Source organism: Alosa sapidissima, chromosome 21, assembly GCF_018492685.1.
Source record: "Alosa sapidissima isolate fAloSap1 chromosome 21, fAloSap1.pri, whole genome shotgun sequence".
NCBI lineage: Eukaryota > Metazoa > Chordata > Actinopteri > Clupeiformes > Clupeidae > Alosa > Alosa sapidissima.
In genome coordinates, this window is record NC_055977.1 from 22110714 (window position 1) to 22123697 (window position 12984).

General features: G+C 40.2%; 1 protein-coding gene across 1 annotated transcript; it reads right to left on the bottom strand.

Moving 5' to 3' along the window:
- Nucleotides 1-8623: 8623 nt before the first annotated feature.
- On the bottom strand, nucleotides 8624-9881 carry si:ch211-153f2.3. Its single transcript, XM_042076754.1, has 2 exons — nucleotides 9362-9881; nucleotides 8624-8928 (listed from the first exon to the last, which is right to left on the bottom strand). Exons 1-2 carry the CDS (start codon nucleotides 9662-9664, stop codon nucleotides 8788-8790), a joined length of 444 nt encoding a protein of 147 aa, XP_041932688.1. The 5' UTR covers nucleotides 9665-9881; the 3' UTR covers nucleotides 8624-8787.
- Between the last annotated feature and the right edge of the window lie 3103 nt (nucleotides 9882-12984).

Consider the following 12984-nt stretch of genomic DNA (forward strand, 5'->3'; position numbering starts at 1 on the left):
TAAAAGCCTATACTCTCTAGATGTGATATAGCAAGAGTTTGGATTTGACCCACCCACTTTTAGTCTTTTGCCTCTATCTAATCCTATATTATATAGGTGAAAAAGTGTATGATGGATACATTTTAGCCTATGTAATTCATGGAAAGCTAAATTATCCATCTAAACTGTATATTTTCTAAAAGCCTATGCCATCTACATATAATATAACATAGATTAAGACATATCGCATCATCCCACACACTTGCATACACCTATACCTACACATAGGCATGTATTGTGAATTGTACTGGGTATGGGTATAAAAGCCAGTAAAAATACAACTAAGCTACCACTTAGAAAAGGTTATCATACCAAAGCATATCTCTCAGACATAGAGGATTACGAAAATCATTGCTAGATTTTGCCACCTTTGGTGATACCAACTTCTGCTCTGGCCCATGGACAAAATCCTTAGTTTATATGTGAGATTTCTGGATGATATTTTTGGCATTTGGGGTCATTCCGAGTCAGACTTTTTGGAGTTTATTGAGATTTTAAATGGTCATCATGCCTCGATCAAAGTGAAACAGAATCTTCAATCTGAAAAGATTGAATTCTTAGACACTGAAGTTTTTATTGTTAGGGAGACGAATGGATGGGGGGACCTGGGGACGAGAGTTTTTTGTAAAGCTACAGACACATGCACTCCTATATAAGTCTAGTTTCCATCCTAGACATACCTTCAGGGGCATTGTAAAATCCCAACTGATCAGGTATTATAGAATTTGTTCGGAAGCAGAAGATGTGGAGACAGCCACGAGAACTCTTTTCAAAGCTCTAAGAAATCGGGGTTATAGCCGAAGCTTTCTGCGGGGGATTTAAGTGGAGGTGAAACTTCTTTTTGATCAGGGTTTTCAACCTAGACAAAAGGAAGAAAATAATACTTTGGTCCCTTTCGTTTCCAAATTTAGTTCAGTTTCCCTAGCATTAAATCGAAAAGTAAAAAAGAATTTCAAGAGGGCACAGGACCAGGTGGAATCTCTTTCTCAATTTAAAAATCTTGCAGCATTTCGTAGAAATAACAATTTGAGGGATATTCTGGTACATGCTTCTTTGAGTAGGGGTTCTAATAACAATAAAAAAGAAAGTTTGAATGATTTTTTTAAAACGATTAAATTTATAGAGAATCGATTTTCTTCTTTGGGTGCTCCGGTTTGGGCGGTGACGAGTCCGAACTCCAAGAATCTGGTATACTGTATTAAGTGCAGGATCTGTGGAAGACTTTACATCGGACAAACAAAAAACAGTTTAATACAGAGATTGAAGCAACATTTGTATCATATTGATAAAACAGTTAAAGATACTTACCTGTACCAACATTATATACTACGATAATAGTCTAATAATAATAAATAATAAAATACTTCCTTACTACCTTAACTTAATTAATTATATGCTTTACATTAGTTTTAGTATTATAGCCCAAATAATTTGCTGCATACTCTCAGTTTTACTCATATTGACCTATTAAAAGAGATTGGTTGCCAGACCTGTTTGGTTAAGAAACAAGTTCAGGAGAAGGAGTTATCTTAAAATATGGTTCTCTTCTAATCGTTGTACTGATTGTTGCATTACATGATTTTTTTTTCTTAGAATGGAGAAACATCCTTCTTTTTGTCTTACAACATCAATTAAACAGACTTTATTTGAGGAAGGAGACTGGACATTTACAGAGATGAAGAGGGAGATAAAGATATTCTAAATAGAAATAATATAAAATAGAATTTGAATAAATTGAAAATCATAATATTATATAATCATATTACTTTTAGGGTATTATATTGGATAAAAGCATCAAACCAAGATCAGTTAATACTTCTGCATGAATGAAATAAAGAGACTACAGAAATAAAGAGAGCAGGAAGTTATTGCTAAGTTTCTTCCAGTACATTACAGACACATAAAAGTGCCCATGATAATACATCACAATCTAGACCTTTATAAAATGTTGAAAAATAATATTGAATGATTTCATAGAATTGTGCCTATTTAAATATTTACAAATATTTAATTATATATCCTCACATATTTAATTATCCTCACACAAAATGTTGAGCGTTGGTTTCCTTATTCCACTTAAAATTGCCATCATTTTGTTAACATGCAAATATTGCCTATGTATTTCTTAGGTGAGGTATGAGCCACCCACCTGTGTTGGTGGTTTGGCAAGGAATGTCCCTGCTCTTTGTCCTCACCTTGTGGATGCTGAACAAAGTTTGCCCATCATACTCAACATGGCCACAAGGAAATGCAGTACATGAATTCATGAATTACAGTACATGAATTCAGATGATGTGGAAGCAGCAGTGTTTGTTTCCTTTGATCATGATAAGGAGAAGAACACAATCTATAAGCATTGATATGAGTATTTTTAATTACAGATCTAGTATTTGGATCAGATGCACATTTTTAGCATTTACCCTACTGAATCACATTGTTTTTATGTAGCCATGGCCTTTTAAGTGTTAAAATAATTCACCCAGCACACTGTTTTAGTTATTTGTTTTGTTAGAGGTGTTACCATTTATTTTATAGGCTAAATGTTATAACAGATCTATAGGCCTACCCTTTTTCTTAAAATAATATATATATAAGCTCAGATATTTTTTATTTTTAATTAACACTCATGTATTTTCAAACTGTTCCAAGCATTTCAACAGGAAACAGAAATGCATAAAGCACCAACAGCAGTGTGTGAGTGTTATAACTATGCATCACCACAAGGGGGCGACAGGACCTGACAAGACATTTGGGCAGGCCTGGCCTGTTGCATGAATGATGTGTGAAGTTAACACTCCCCCTCACCTCCTTGAATTTTGTATCAGGAGCTATAGGGGACACAACACAGAATATACACAGAATATAGCAGTCATTATCTGAGTGTCCAATGCATCTGAATTTTAAAAAGGCTCTTTTTCAGCTAACTTAATATTTTTTTGTTTTTAAACCTCACAGTTTAGAGTTGGTATGTTTACACCAACTGTAGTATATTCCATTAGTATGAATTGGGAAAATCACAAAATGTATAACACTTAATTGAGTTACAGTAACATCACTGCTGTCAGCCCATATCTGGATGATGGTCTCGATGAGGCCCACTTTTGTAATACAAACTCATCCAGTTGGTGACTTCACATCCAGTCAGCCCTCTATTGTTGCCATTTGGGCCCAAAAACAGCAAATGAATTCAAGTTTAAATATAGCCTCAGTTGTGCCGTCAAGCCATTCTGATCCTGTGCAGAGATTTATTGTCCATTTGAGTTTGGTTGCCAGGGGCAGCGGGCCGAGATGTGCCGCCTCGCAGACGGGTTAGCCACACATGGCTGTCGCTGTACAGCGGGAGTCGCGGGAGAGAGTGAGAAGGAGAGAGATGTGCTCAGAACTGAGGGCCAAAAGCAATGCCGCCATTTTAACGACCAAGACAAACACCCAGCTCCCACGGCTCTTTAGTTCTGGAGGTGGTTAAGTGGGCACCTCATGAAAGACCTGTAGATGGGTGAAGTCACAGTTCTGTATTTAGAGAGTGTGTGTGTGTGTGTGTGTGTGTGTGTGTGTGTGTGTGTGTGTGTGTGTGTAGATTGGTGTGATGAAGTGGAATGCACAGACACGATTCCTATAGGCACTTAAGTAGATGAGGAACAATCTATCTTTCTCATCTATTGCCTCTTGTTAATTGTTCTGCCTGTCATAAGAGCAAGCCAAGGACATTCCGACATACAATTTAATCCTTTTCGGACACAACGGAAGTAACCGTGACAACTGCATGTCCAGTTTCTCCCCTTTTTCCCCCCTCGAAGGGACATCTGTTTGTTTAAAGACAAGAAAGGCCCCAAAGGGGTAAACAAGCATAGGTCACTTAGGCAAACAATAGGTAGGGCTTACGTCACACTGACGTAACACACACACACACACAAACGTACACACACACACACACACACAAACACTGGGAGGAGATGAGGGGTCGCTCTTTAAGTTTAAACCCTGGCGCTGTCCAGATCTCAGTGAGTACGGAGCTCTCAGGCAGATCAGGAGTCAGAGAGATAGGAGTCTCAGACAACGCTGTATCTCGCTACAGCTGACACACAGGTGAACTTAGACCCAATTAAACACACAGCTGGATTATATAAGACCAAACTCTTCTGCCGACTACTAGGAATTAATCTAACCCAAACAAACAAACAAAAAAAAAAAGCGCTATAATGGAAGTGGTCCTGACAAGGCTGAGAGATTTCTCATGCAGAGAAGCCACCTTTGATACCTGCAAGTCTGTAGCAGCCCTGCCTCACCGTGACATGGAGAACAGAGGATGTCTGGCCGAAGAGCCCAGGGGTGGTAGCCCACCCCGAGGGACAGGCACCCATCAGCTGGACATCGAAACTGCCCTTGCCTGGTTGAGGAAGGAGCTGGTAAGACCACCCAGAAGCTAACTGCTGATACCTAATATTTTACAATGGCTGTGGCCACATGATGAGAGGAAAATCGACAAAGTAGTGTTCATACAATACTAACGTATTATTTTTTTTTTATTTTGCTCGAAGATTAAGGCTATTTCCCTTAATGTTGTGATTACGGTTATTGACTGATAACAGTGTTTGGAAAGTATTCAGTTTAGTTCACAGTCAGGTTATTGACCGATAAGTGTTTGGAAAACATCCAATGTACACATATATGTAATATTGATGGTAGTGGGCAGCAAATACATTTTCCTGTGAATCCCACCGGGGAATTTCCTCTATTGCTTTCCACCCAGAGGAGGTGGTAGCCTTTGTGTTAGCCAGTGAGACAAAGGTCAGGCACACTCACAACAAGTGTGTTACTACTCACCTCTTATCTAGCTAGGTAACAGGGAGATAAATTGAAGATTGGGAGGATGCAATGACAGGGTTAAACATACAGAGGGCCCCTTGTCTGTTATTAATATGTCTGTTGACATTCTCTCTCTTCCTCTCTTCCTGTTTTGAAAATAAGTTGTCATAATCAACTAGATTTGTTCCCTTCTCACGAAAGACCAGAAGACAGAGGCCAAGTAAAATGAGTGTGTGTTTGTGTTGGGGGTGTCAGACAGAGACAATAAATAAGAGTTATTGTCAGACTAATAAAGTTTTAGTCTGCGACTGCTGTCTGTCTGAAAGCTTTCCAAGTTGTGGCCATTCATGCCACTCTGACTCTGACTGAATGTTCAGAACTGCTGGCCAATATTAGTTTTTTTGTTTCTGACATAGCAGCCTACTGTGTGCTTTATTATTGAAACTTTTTATTTTACTGTACAGCAACAAATAACAAAATATGTTTGGATTTCTAATGCCATGGGTAGTATGCAGACATGATTTGCATGCTTGAGAAATTAAAATAATTGAATTTCTTATTCACTTTCTATTTACAACACATTTGGATTTCTAAAACCATGTGTTTACAGACATGTTAAAATCCCATTAATCTAGATTTGTTTTTATTTGTCTTGTCTGGTCTTTGGAACCGTCATCTTGGTTGTTTGTCTTTTTTCAAATCCTTCCAGGATCTAATGAAATTGTGTTTCAGTGCACCCATTCATATTCATATACGTGATAGGTATTTGATTATTAAGTTTCTGTTCTTCAGAACATGTTTCAAACAACCCTTCTCTAGCAGAAGTCACCCAAAATATACAGAATTTCAGCATCTCAACCAACAGGTTTCCCTCCCTCTCAGGACTACTCTCTCTTTGTTGCTGAGTTTTTTCTTTCTTTTCTATGATGTACTGTATGTGCTCCGACGGTCCTTTATGACTCAGTCCAAGTAGAAGTGCTACTAATTACAGCCTTATGGCATCTGATCAAGTTTAAAGCCTTGGCTTCAAGAGATTTCTCAGAAAAGGAGAAAGAGAGAGCACAACTCCAGAGTGAACAAGCACTTGTTTTGGCATGTCTTTAAACAGGTTTTGTGTGAGTTTGAATTTCTTTCAAAAAGATACAAAAACACAAACACTGTTTTTCACTCTTTCCCATTTTGTTTTTCTCAATCTCTCTCTCTCTTTCTTTGTCACACACATAAACACTGCACAAAAACACATATAAGCACACTGTTATTTTGATCTCTGTAACCGTAAAAGAGAGTTTGTTCTTTTTTTTTGGGCTGTTCTCCATACTCTCTGGCGCTTTTTGCTCTGACATTCCTCGGGCTGAGACAAACTCAGTTTACCGAACTCACTCTTATTCAGGATACTATATTCTCACAATAGAGGCAATTAGACTGCCTCAGCCACCATAAAAAATGAAGAATGCCAGGGGAAAAAAAGATTTGCATCTGAAAGAGGTATTGTCAGCCTGAAAATGGTCTTAACACTTTTCTCGCCCCAGTAAAAGGACATGAACTTTGTAAACTGTCTAATACATTTAGTTTCTCTTTCGTTTTTTTTGTTGTTTTTTTTGCTTAACAGGCCCTGTCTGTCTCATTGCCGGCTTTATTTAGAGTCGCGTCTTTGTCTTGTGTTTACTCATTCATTATATCCATGGCTGTGACCATGTTTTTCCCCCTTCTTTTCTTCACCATGCTGGTTGTGTCCATCCCCCGCAGATTGAGATGCGGTCACAGGATCAGGTGCTCATCCGCCAGCTGATGGACCTCCATGCGGGCATCCAGGAGCTGAAGCTGGAGTGTGCTGAGGCTGAGTTGGAGCTGGAGGAGGAGGAAGAGGAGGAGAACAAGGAGGATGAGGAGGCGAGCTGGGATTCGGGCAGCGATGCTGGGGACAGTGGCAGCACACTGTCCAGCTCTGGAGAGATGGACTGCTACCTTCCCTCTGCCCCCTGCCTGTATCCTCACCACAGCCCCTGCTCGCCGTGTTCGCTGTGGGGCTCCCCACCCAAACGTCATCTCAGCAGGCGCAGCTCTCTGCCCTAAGCATTTTGCTAGCCCAGATGTGTTCATCTTTACAGTCACTCCAATCATGATGGAAGTCCCATAAGTTATATTTTCCTACATGACAAGTCCATATTAGCTGGATAGATAGAGGTACATGTTCCGTGGATAGCTTGTTACGGCCTTAACAATCCTTTTTTCTGACCTGTGCCTTGCTTACATTAATCGGATAGCATCTAAAATAGCTACCCATCAAGATTATGTATTGGTTCACAGATAACATATTTGGACAGTTTTAAATATAATTATTGGGGTTTGAAACAGTATGTACAGTTTGACCATGGTGATCTAATCGAAGTCACATCCCAGTGAATAGAATATCCACACATTTTTATCTTTCTCATTCTCAGTAGCTATAACAACGCCACTCTGGAGAGGCAGCTCATGTGTAATCTGTGGTATGATGGAATGCTTCTTTTTCCTGGTGACAAAAGGCAGCGAAATTATGCCTGATGCTTTTGTGTGAATGTGAACGTGTACAGTTTGTAAGTATTGTAATTAGGAGAGAGCTTGATTCTGTAATCTCACACACTTTAATGTTTTTCATTTTTGGATGTGTGTAAGTAGCATAAATTCAAATACATGTAGCAGGCAAGAGAAATTATACATTCACTGTATGTAACTTTTGTAATGATTACATAACTCAGTCATACTGTGACAATAACAAATTCTTTCATGTTTCAGTGCTGTCTTCCGTAACCAACATGACAAATACATACATTGTAAAGTTACATTCCACCCAAAGACCACTGCATTATACACACAATGAGGTGGGAGTGGAGGGGGGGGGGTGACATTTTAATTGTACCATGCTGTGTGTTCAGTGACAAAACGGTGCATTGTTTGACTGGCCCAAGACGGAATCCCAACAGCCTTACAGTGAAAAAGCCTCTGGATGTTAAATTGACAGTAATTGTGTGGATCATACTGACGACCTTGTTGGGCCAGTATCATGTTTCCCTGCAATGCAAAGAGGGAACATGCAGAAAGAGCGATTACACAGCCATGGCAGTGACAATAAAACCATGTCAGATCTGTTTTCACTGAAAGGCTGCCCTCCCCTGGGACATGGACATTGTGTGGTGTCCGCAAAAGAGTTAATCCATTATGTCGGATGACAACCTGCTTTCAGCTATGGTGGGAAATGTTCAGGACAGGTGGACAGAGTGTTCACTGCCACTTGTTTGACTGATGCTCTGTTGCACAAAGTAAACATTTATGTGTATTATAAAATAAATTAACTTGTCCATTTTTGGTCTTAATCTATTTACATTTCTAATACAATACACATGCTTATTTTGGGTGCTAGAAATACAATTACCAAAAATGTTGTCTTGATTATTCACTTCAAAATTCTTGTCTTTATGAGGATCATACAACAGGTACAGTAGCAACGTGTCCAGACTCAATGGTTTTCGCATAACTGTCCACTGTCCACCAATTAATCCATTAGGGGGGAAAACATATTGTCCAATAAAAGCATAACGGGCAGGTTAACAATAAGGTTCCATAACAGTGTGCCCTTTGAAGCATGCTGGCATTTTAACGCAAGCATTCTTCCAGTTCATTTGGGCACTGCCAAAAGGGCACTCTGCGGTCAGTGCTGCCAACGCACCATCTTTTTCTTTCTTTCTCTCTCTAATACACACACCACAAACACACACACACACACACCACACAAACACACACACACACACACACACACCACACAAACACAAACACACACACACACACACACACACACACACATACCCTCTCTGTATCCAATGCCTTCACCAAATCCTAAGTCTGCTATTCCCAATCGTCCTCTCTGTTTTCTGAGTAGGGGAAAGCCCTGCGCGGGTGAGTGGGTCAGTGGCTCTGGTTCTGGCCACCCTCTGGGTCTGGTGCAGTGGCGGCGGCGGCGCTGCTCTCCCTCCTCAGCCTCTGGATCTCGCTGTTGAGCCCCAGCAGCGTCTGGGCCAGCTGCCGGTCCTGCGAGCGCATCTCCAGCTAAACACCAGTGACAGGAGCACAACTCAGGACTTCACGCCTAACCAACCCCACACTGGCTCAACCACCTCCACCACCCCCCCCCCCTAAGAAGCAGCCAGTCCCAGCTTTTTCAATAGACAAACCCATGACATGAACATTTCAATTAAGAAAGTATAACATAGTAACATGATAACATGATAACAGCAGATAAACACAATTAAAATGTACAACATACTAGTATAGTTATATAGTTATATCCAGAGGCATATAAAGGCCTTTATATGGCTCTGGTTATACCAATCCAGATTTTTTAATACTATCACAACATGGTGAAATGTTCAGTTTGCCCAGTTAATTCACATCTCTCAAGTGTAGCACACAGGAAAATAAAGGAAAGGGAAGGAAACAGGAAAGTAATCTCAAGTGTTTCCTCACTGTGAAAATATCTTACCAGCTCAGATCGTATCCAAGAAATTGCTCCGTCAATTTTTGCTCTTCTCAGCTCTTCATTGGCTTGAAAACTTCTCCCAACGCAGGTGGGAGAGGCACCTGAGCAGTCCGGGACAGTCCGCGCCTCTCCTGTTGCCCTAAACGCATGCAAGAGTTTGTTTTTGATGTTCTCCAAGACCATGGTGGACAGCATGTCCTCACACTGTGTGTCTGGATTCATTCTGGCCAAATCTCTCTTCTCAACCGTGACAGCTGCTGTTGTCACTTGTTCAGAGTAAATGAATATGCATGTAGCTGTGTGCATGTACGTATTCTCTTTGCTTCTGTCCGGTCAGTCGCTCCTGCCAGCTCTTCGTTGGATTTAAAAACTCTCAAGTTTCTTCTTTCTCCTTCTCTTTTATCCCATCACGTGCCTCTGTCAACTCACTGTGGCACCCCTCTCCTTCAGTCTCTATCCCTCTTTCAGCCTCTCCTGCTGCCGTGGTCTCTGAGCACTTCTTTAGCTTGTTCTCTCATCGCCCTCCCTGCCAACACTGGGACCAACGTGTTTTGTCACTGTTACTATGGCGAGCCAAACCCCCACCCACCCCCCCCTTTTTCCCTCCTTCTTGTAACCCCAATAAGAATGGTGGGAGATTGTGGACAAAGGCCATTGTTGGCTTCATAAAGAACTGAAAAGATTCTCCCCCTCCGTTTCTCTGTTGCTCTCACTCCCCACTCTCTCCGTCTACCTCTCATTCATCCTGCCTCGGCCCATACAATGTGCTCCCATACATTTCCCCCTCTGTGAGAAGTGGGCAGGGATTGAGCATTCCTTTACATATGCTGCTGACATACAGTCCGCATGGGGTGGATGAGGAATATTGGGTCACTTTTAAAACTGTAATGGATGGCTCAACAGTGTCTGCCCATCAGTTACACTGGCACACTAGAGGAAAATAAGCACATCCCTGGGGCTCCTGAGGCTGGAAAGTGCAAGGCAATCAAAATCACGCCTTTGTTAGTGGAAGTCAGCCCAGTTTCTGTAGAAGTGGGATTCCACTGTTTTTTGGCAAGTTGCCTGCAATTCCATGGCTGTCTCCTATAGACACACAAAGTAAGCCTTGGACACTTTAAGCTGTATAATTAATTGAAGTACATCAAAAGAATGTTCCCTAAGTCTTTTACAACAAGAAAACTCACACTTTAGAATCTAATGATTTATCATATATGTCCAGTCCACCTCTAAATTTGCAGTTCCATGCATTTCTACTGCACAACTGCAACACTCTATGTATGTAAGATTATAAGACTACCGGTACATACACATCTCTATAAGATTACATTTTATAGGCCTACATGACTCCATCCTCAGGGTTAATTTATTCTCAATATTTATTTCCTCCGACAGCAATACACAAACCATGAAAAGGTCACACTAAATGAAAGTACTCACATTTTATGACAAGTGTAGTCTACCAATGCCTGAAATATTGTTGCACTTAAACTGTGGCCACTGAAGCGAACTTCTGGGATTGAACTTAAAGGTCAGAGAAGTAAGACTAATTGTGTCGACGCAGACAGAGCCTGTCAATTCAATTAGGTGATATACTTGGTGACGATTGTGAATTTGGTTTGATTCATTGCGTTTTTGGCTTGGCCGTTGCTTAAGTCAGCCCTTGCCATTTATTGTGATGGTGGCACTACTACAAGCAGTCCCTTGGAATCTGCTTGGTCATCATCAGCAGATAATGTCCCCATGTCCAGGGAAAGGGGAGGAGGGACCAAAGACCCCATGCAGACATCATTTATACTGCAGGGACAATGTCAGCTCTTTATGTCTCGCCAAATACTGTTCCGGTTTTGTTCTGCATTTGCTGTCTATTGTGTTACAGCACTGTGCGCCCTGTTACATGTCAATGTCTTCTCAAGAGCAAATACACCTTCTAGAATCTGTTCTTCATAGAAAGCTGCTGATGAATTTGTGAAACTGTGACTGTCATTTGTGAGCAAAAAAAGGCAATTGAATATGATAATATATTTAAATAACTCAAAGTAATTGAAATATAGGCCTATATATTACTGCATCAACATATGCGTTGCTGCACAAAAAGCATGTTATTGTTTATTTGCCTTTTTAAATGACTTTCTAATGATAAAGGTAAAAATCCAAAGAAAACAAAGCACTGAAGGAGTGGTGCAAGTCATGATGACTTACATCTTATGATCTTCCACATGATCGGGTGATGGCATCACACGATGTGTCACCCCTGGACTAACACAATGTGAGGGGAAGGACAACAGACTCGTTTTCTCAAAGGCAAATATTTCTGGAACAGGGGCGCCACCACAGGGTGGCCAGGGGTGCTTGAGTTCAGCCAGAGAGGGTTCAAGCTTAATTGTATGTGATTATAATATTACCAATTTAAGGTTCAATTTGATAAGGCTGAACCAAAGATCCTTGATTACTAGCTAATAATGTTATTAAGTCTAACAGTGTATTTTTCGGAGATGAATTTACTAACTGTTATAACATCAGTTACATAGAAAGTCTATTTAAACAAATATATAATTTTTGTCTGTCTCAAAGTTCTTGCCAACTATGTTAACTCTTATAAAATTGCTTAAAATCCACAAAGACTTTTAATATGAAGCATGATAGCCCATTTCATACATAGAGGTCATTCAATGTGCTTTACATAAACAAAAGCAAATGGTAATAGCAAATAAAAGCAGAAGGGCAATAGTCCAGTCAACTCTGTTATTGCGTTATTGGAGTGACACTCTCGTTCAATTAAAAAAAAATCAATATTAAAATCCATGACACTCTGGTTTTATCGTGCGGTAACTATTTGAGGTTGTGGAACTAAGCTCCAAAATGATGGGAAATGTCAACTCTGTTATCATCAATTATGTGTTAATTCTACATAGATTAAGGAGAACAGAGTTGACAATGACTAACAGAGTCTTCAACAGAATTTAATTTGAGTGTCAACTCTATTTGTTTAAGATTTTGCTCTTAAAATGATGACTAAATAGCCTATGTATTTTTGTTTTAAATGTATATCAGTGTTACAACTAATATTTTTACCATTTACCTTTTAAATAAATTTAAAAGGTAAATGGTAAAAGGTAAATGGTATAAAAATGATATATGTTAAAGCTAATAAATGTGTGTGTAAGGGGTGGTGGTGGTATGGTGTGTGGGTGGGAGGGGGATGATGAAATGGTGTGTGTGTGATTCACAAGAGACCTAGCCTACAACCAGTAAAGAAGCCTAGCCGATCATCTTAATCATAAATACATATAGGCCACAGCTCATAAAGAGCTCAAACAACTGTTGTCTGCCACAACTGGAAAAATATCTAACCCACACCAAAGAGTATAGAAGTAACAAGAGGCGAAACTCTGTTGCAGTTTTGACAACGTTCTATTGAGTTTCGCCTCTTGTTACTTCTATACTCTTTGCCCACACTAACCCGTCACCCTAGATTGTATCTTTGTTACAATTTGTAACAATTACTTATAGGCTACTCCCTACAGCGTTCCGCTCGCAAATCTGCCAGATGCGCGTGTTGTCACTGCCACTTAGTGGTTGGGATGTAAGCAGGGGGGACTTGCTTGATGTGGTTAGTAGGCTATTCC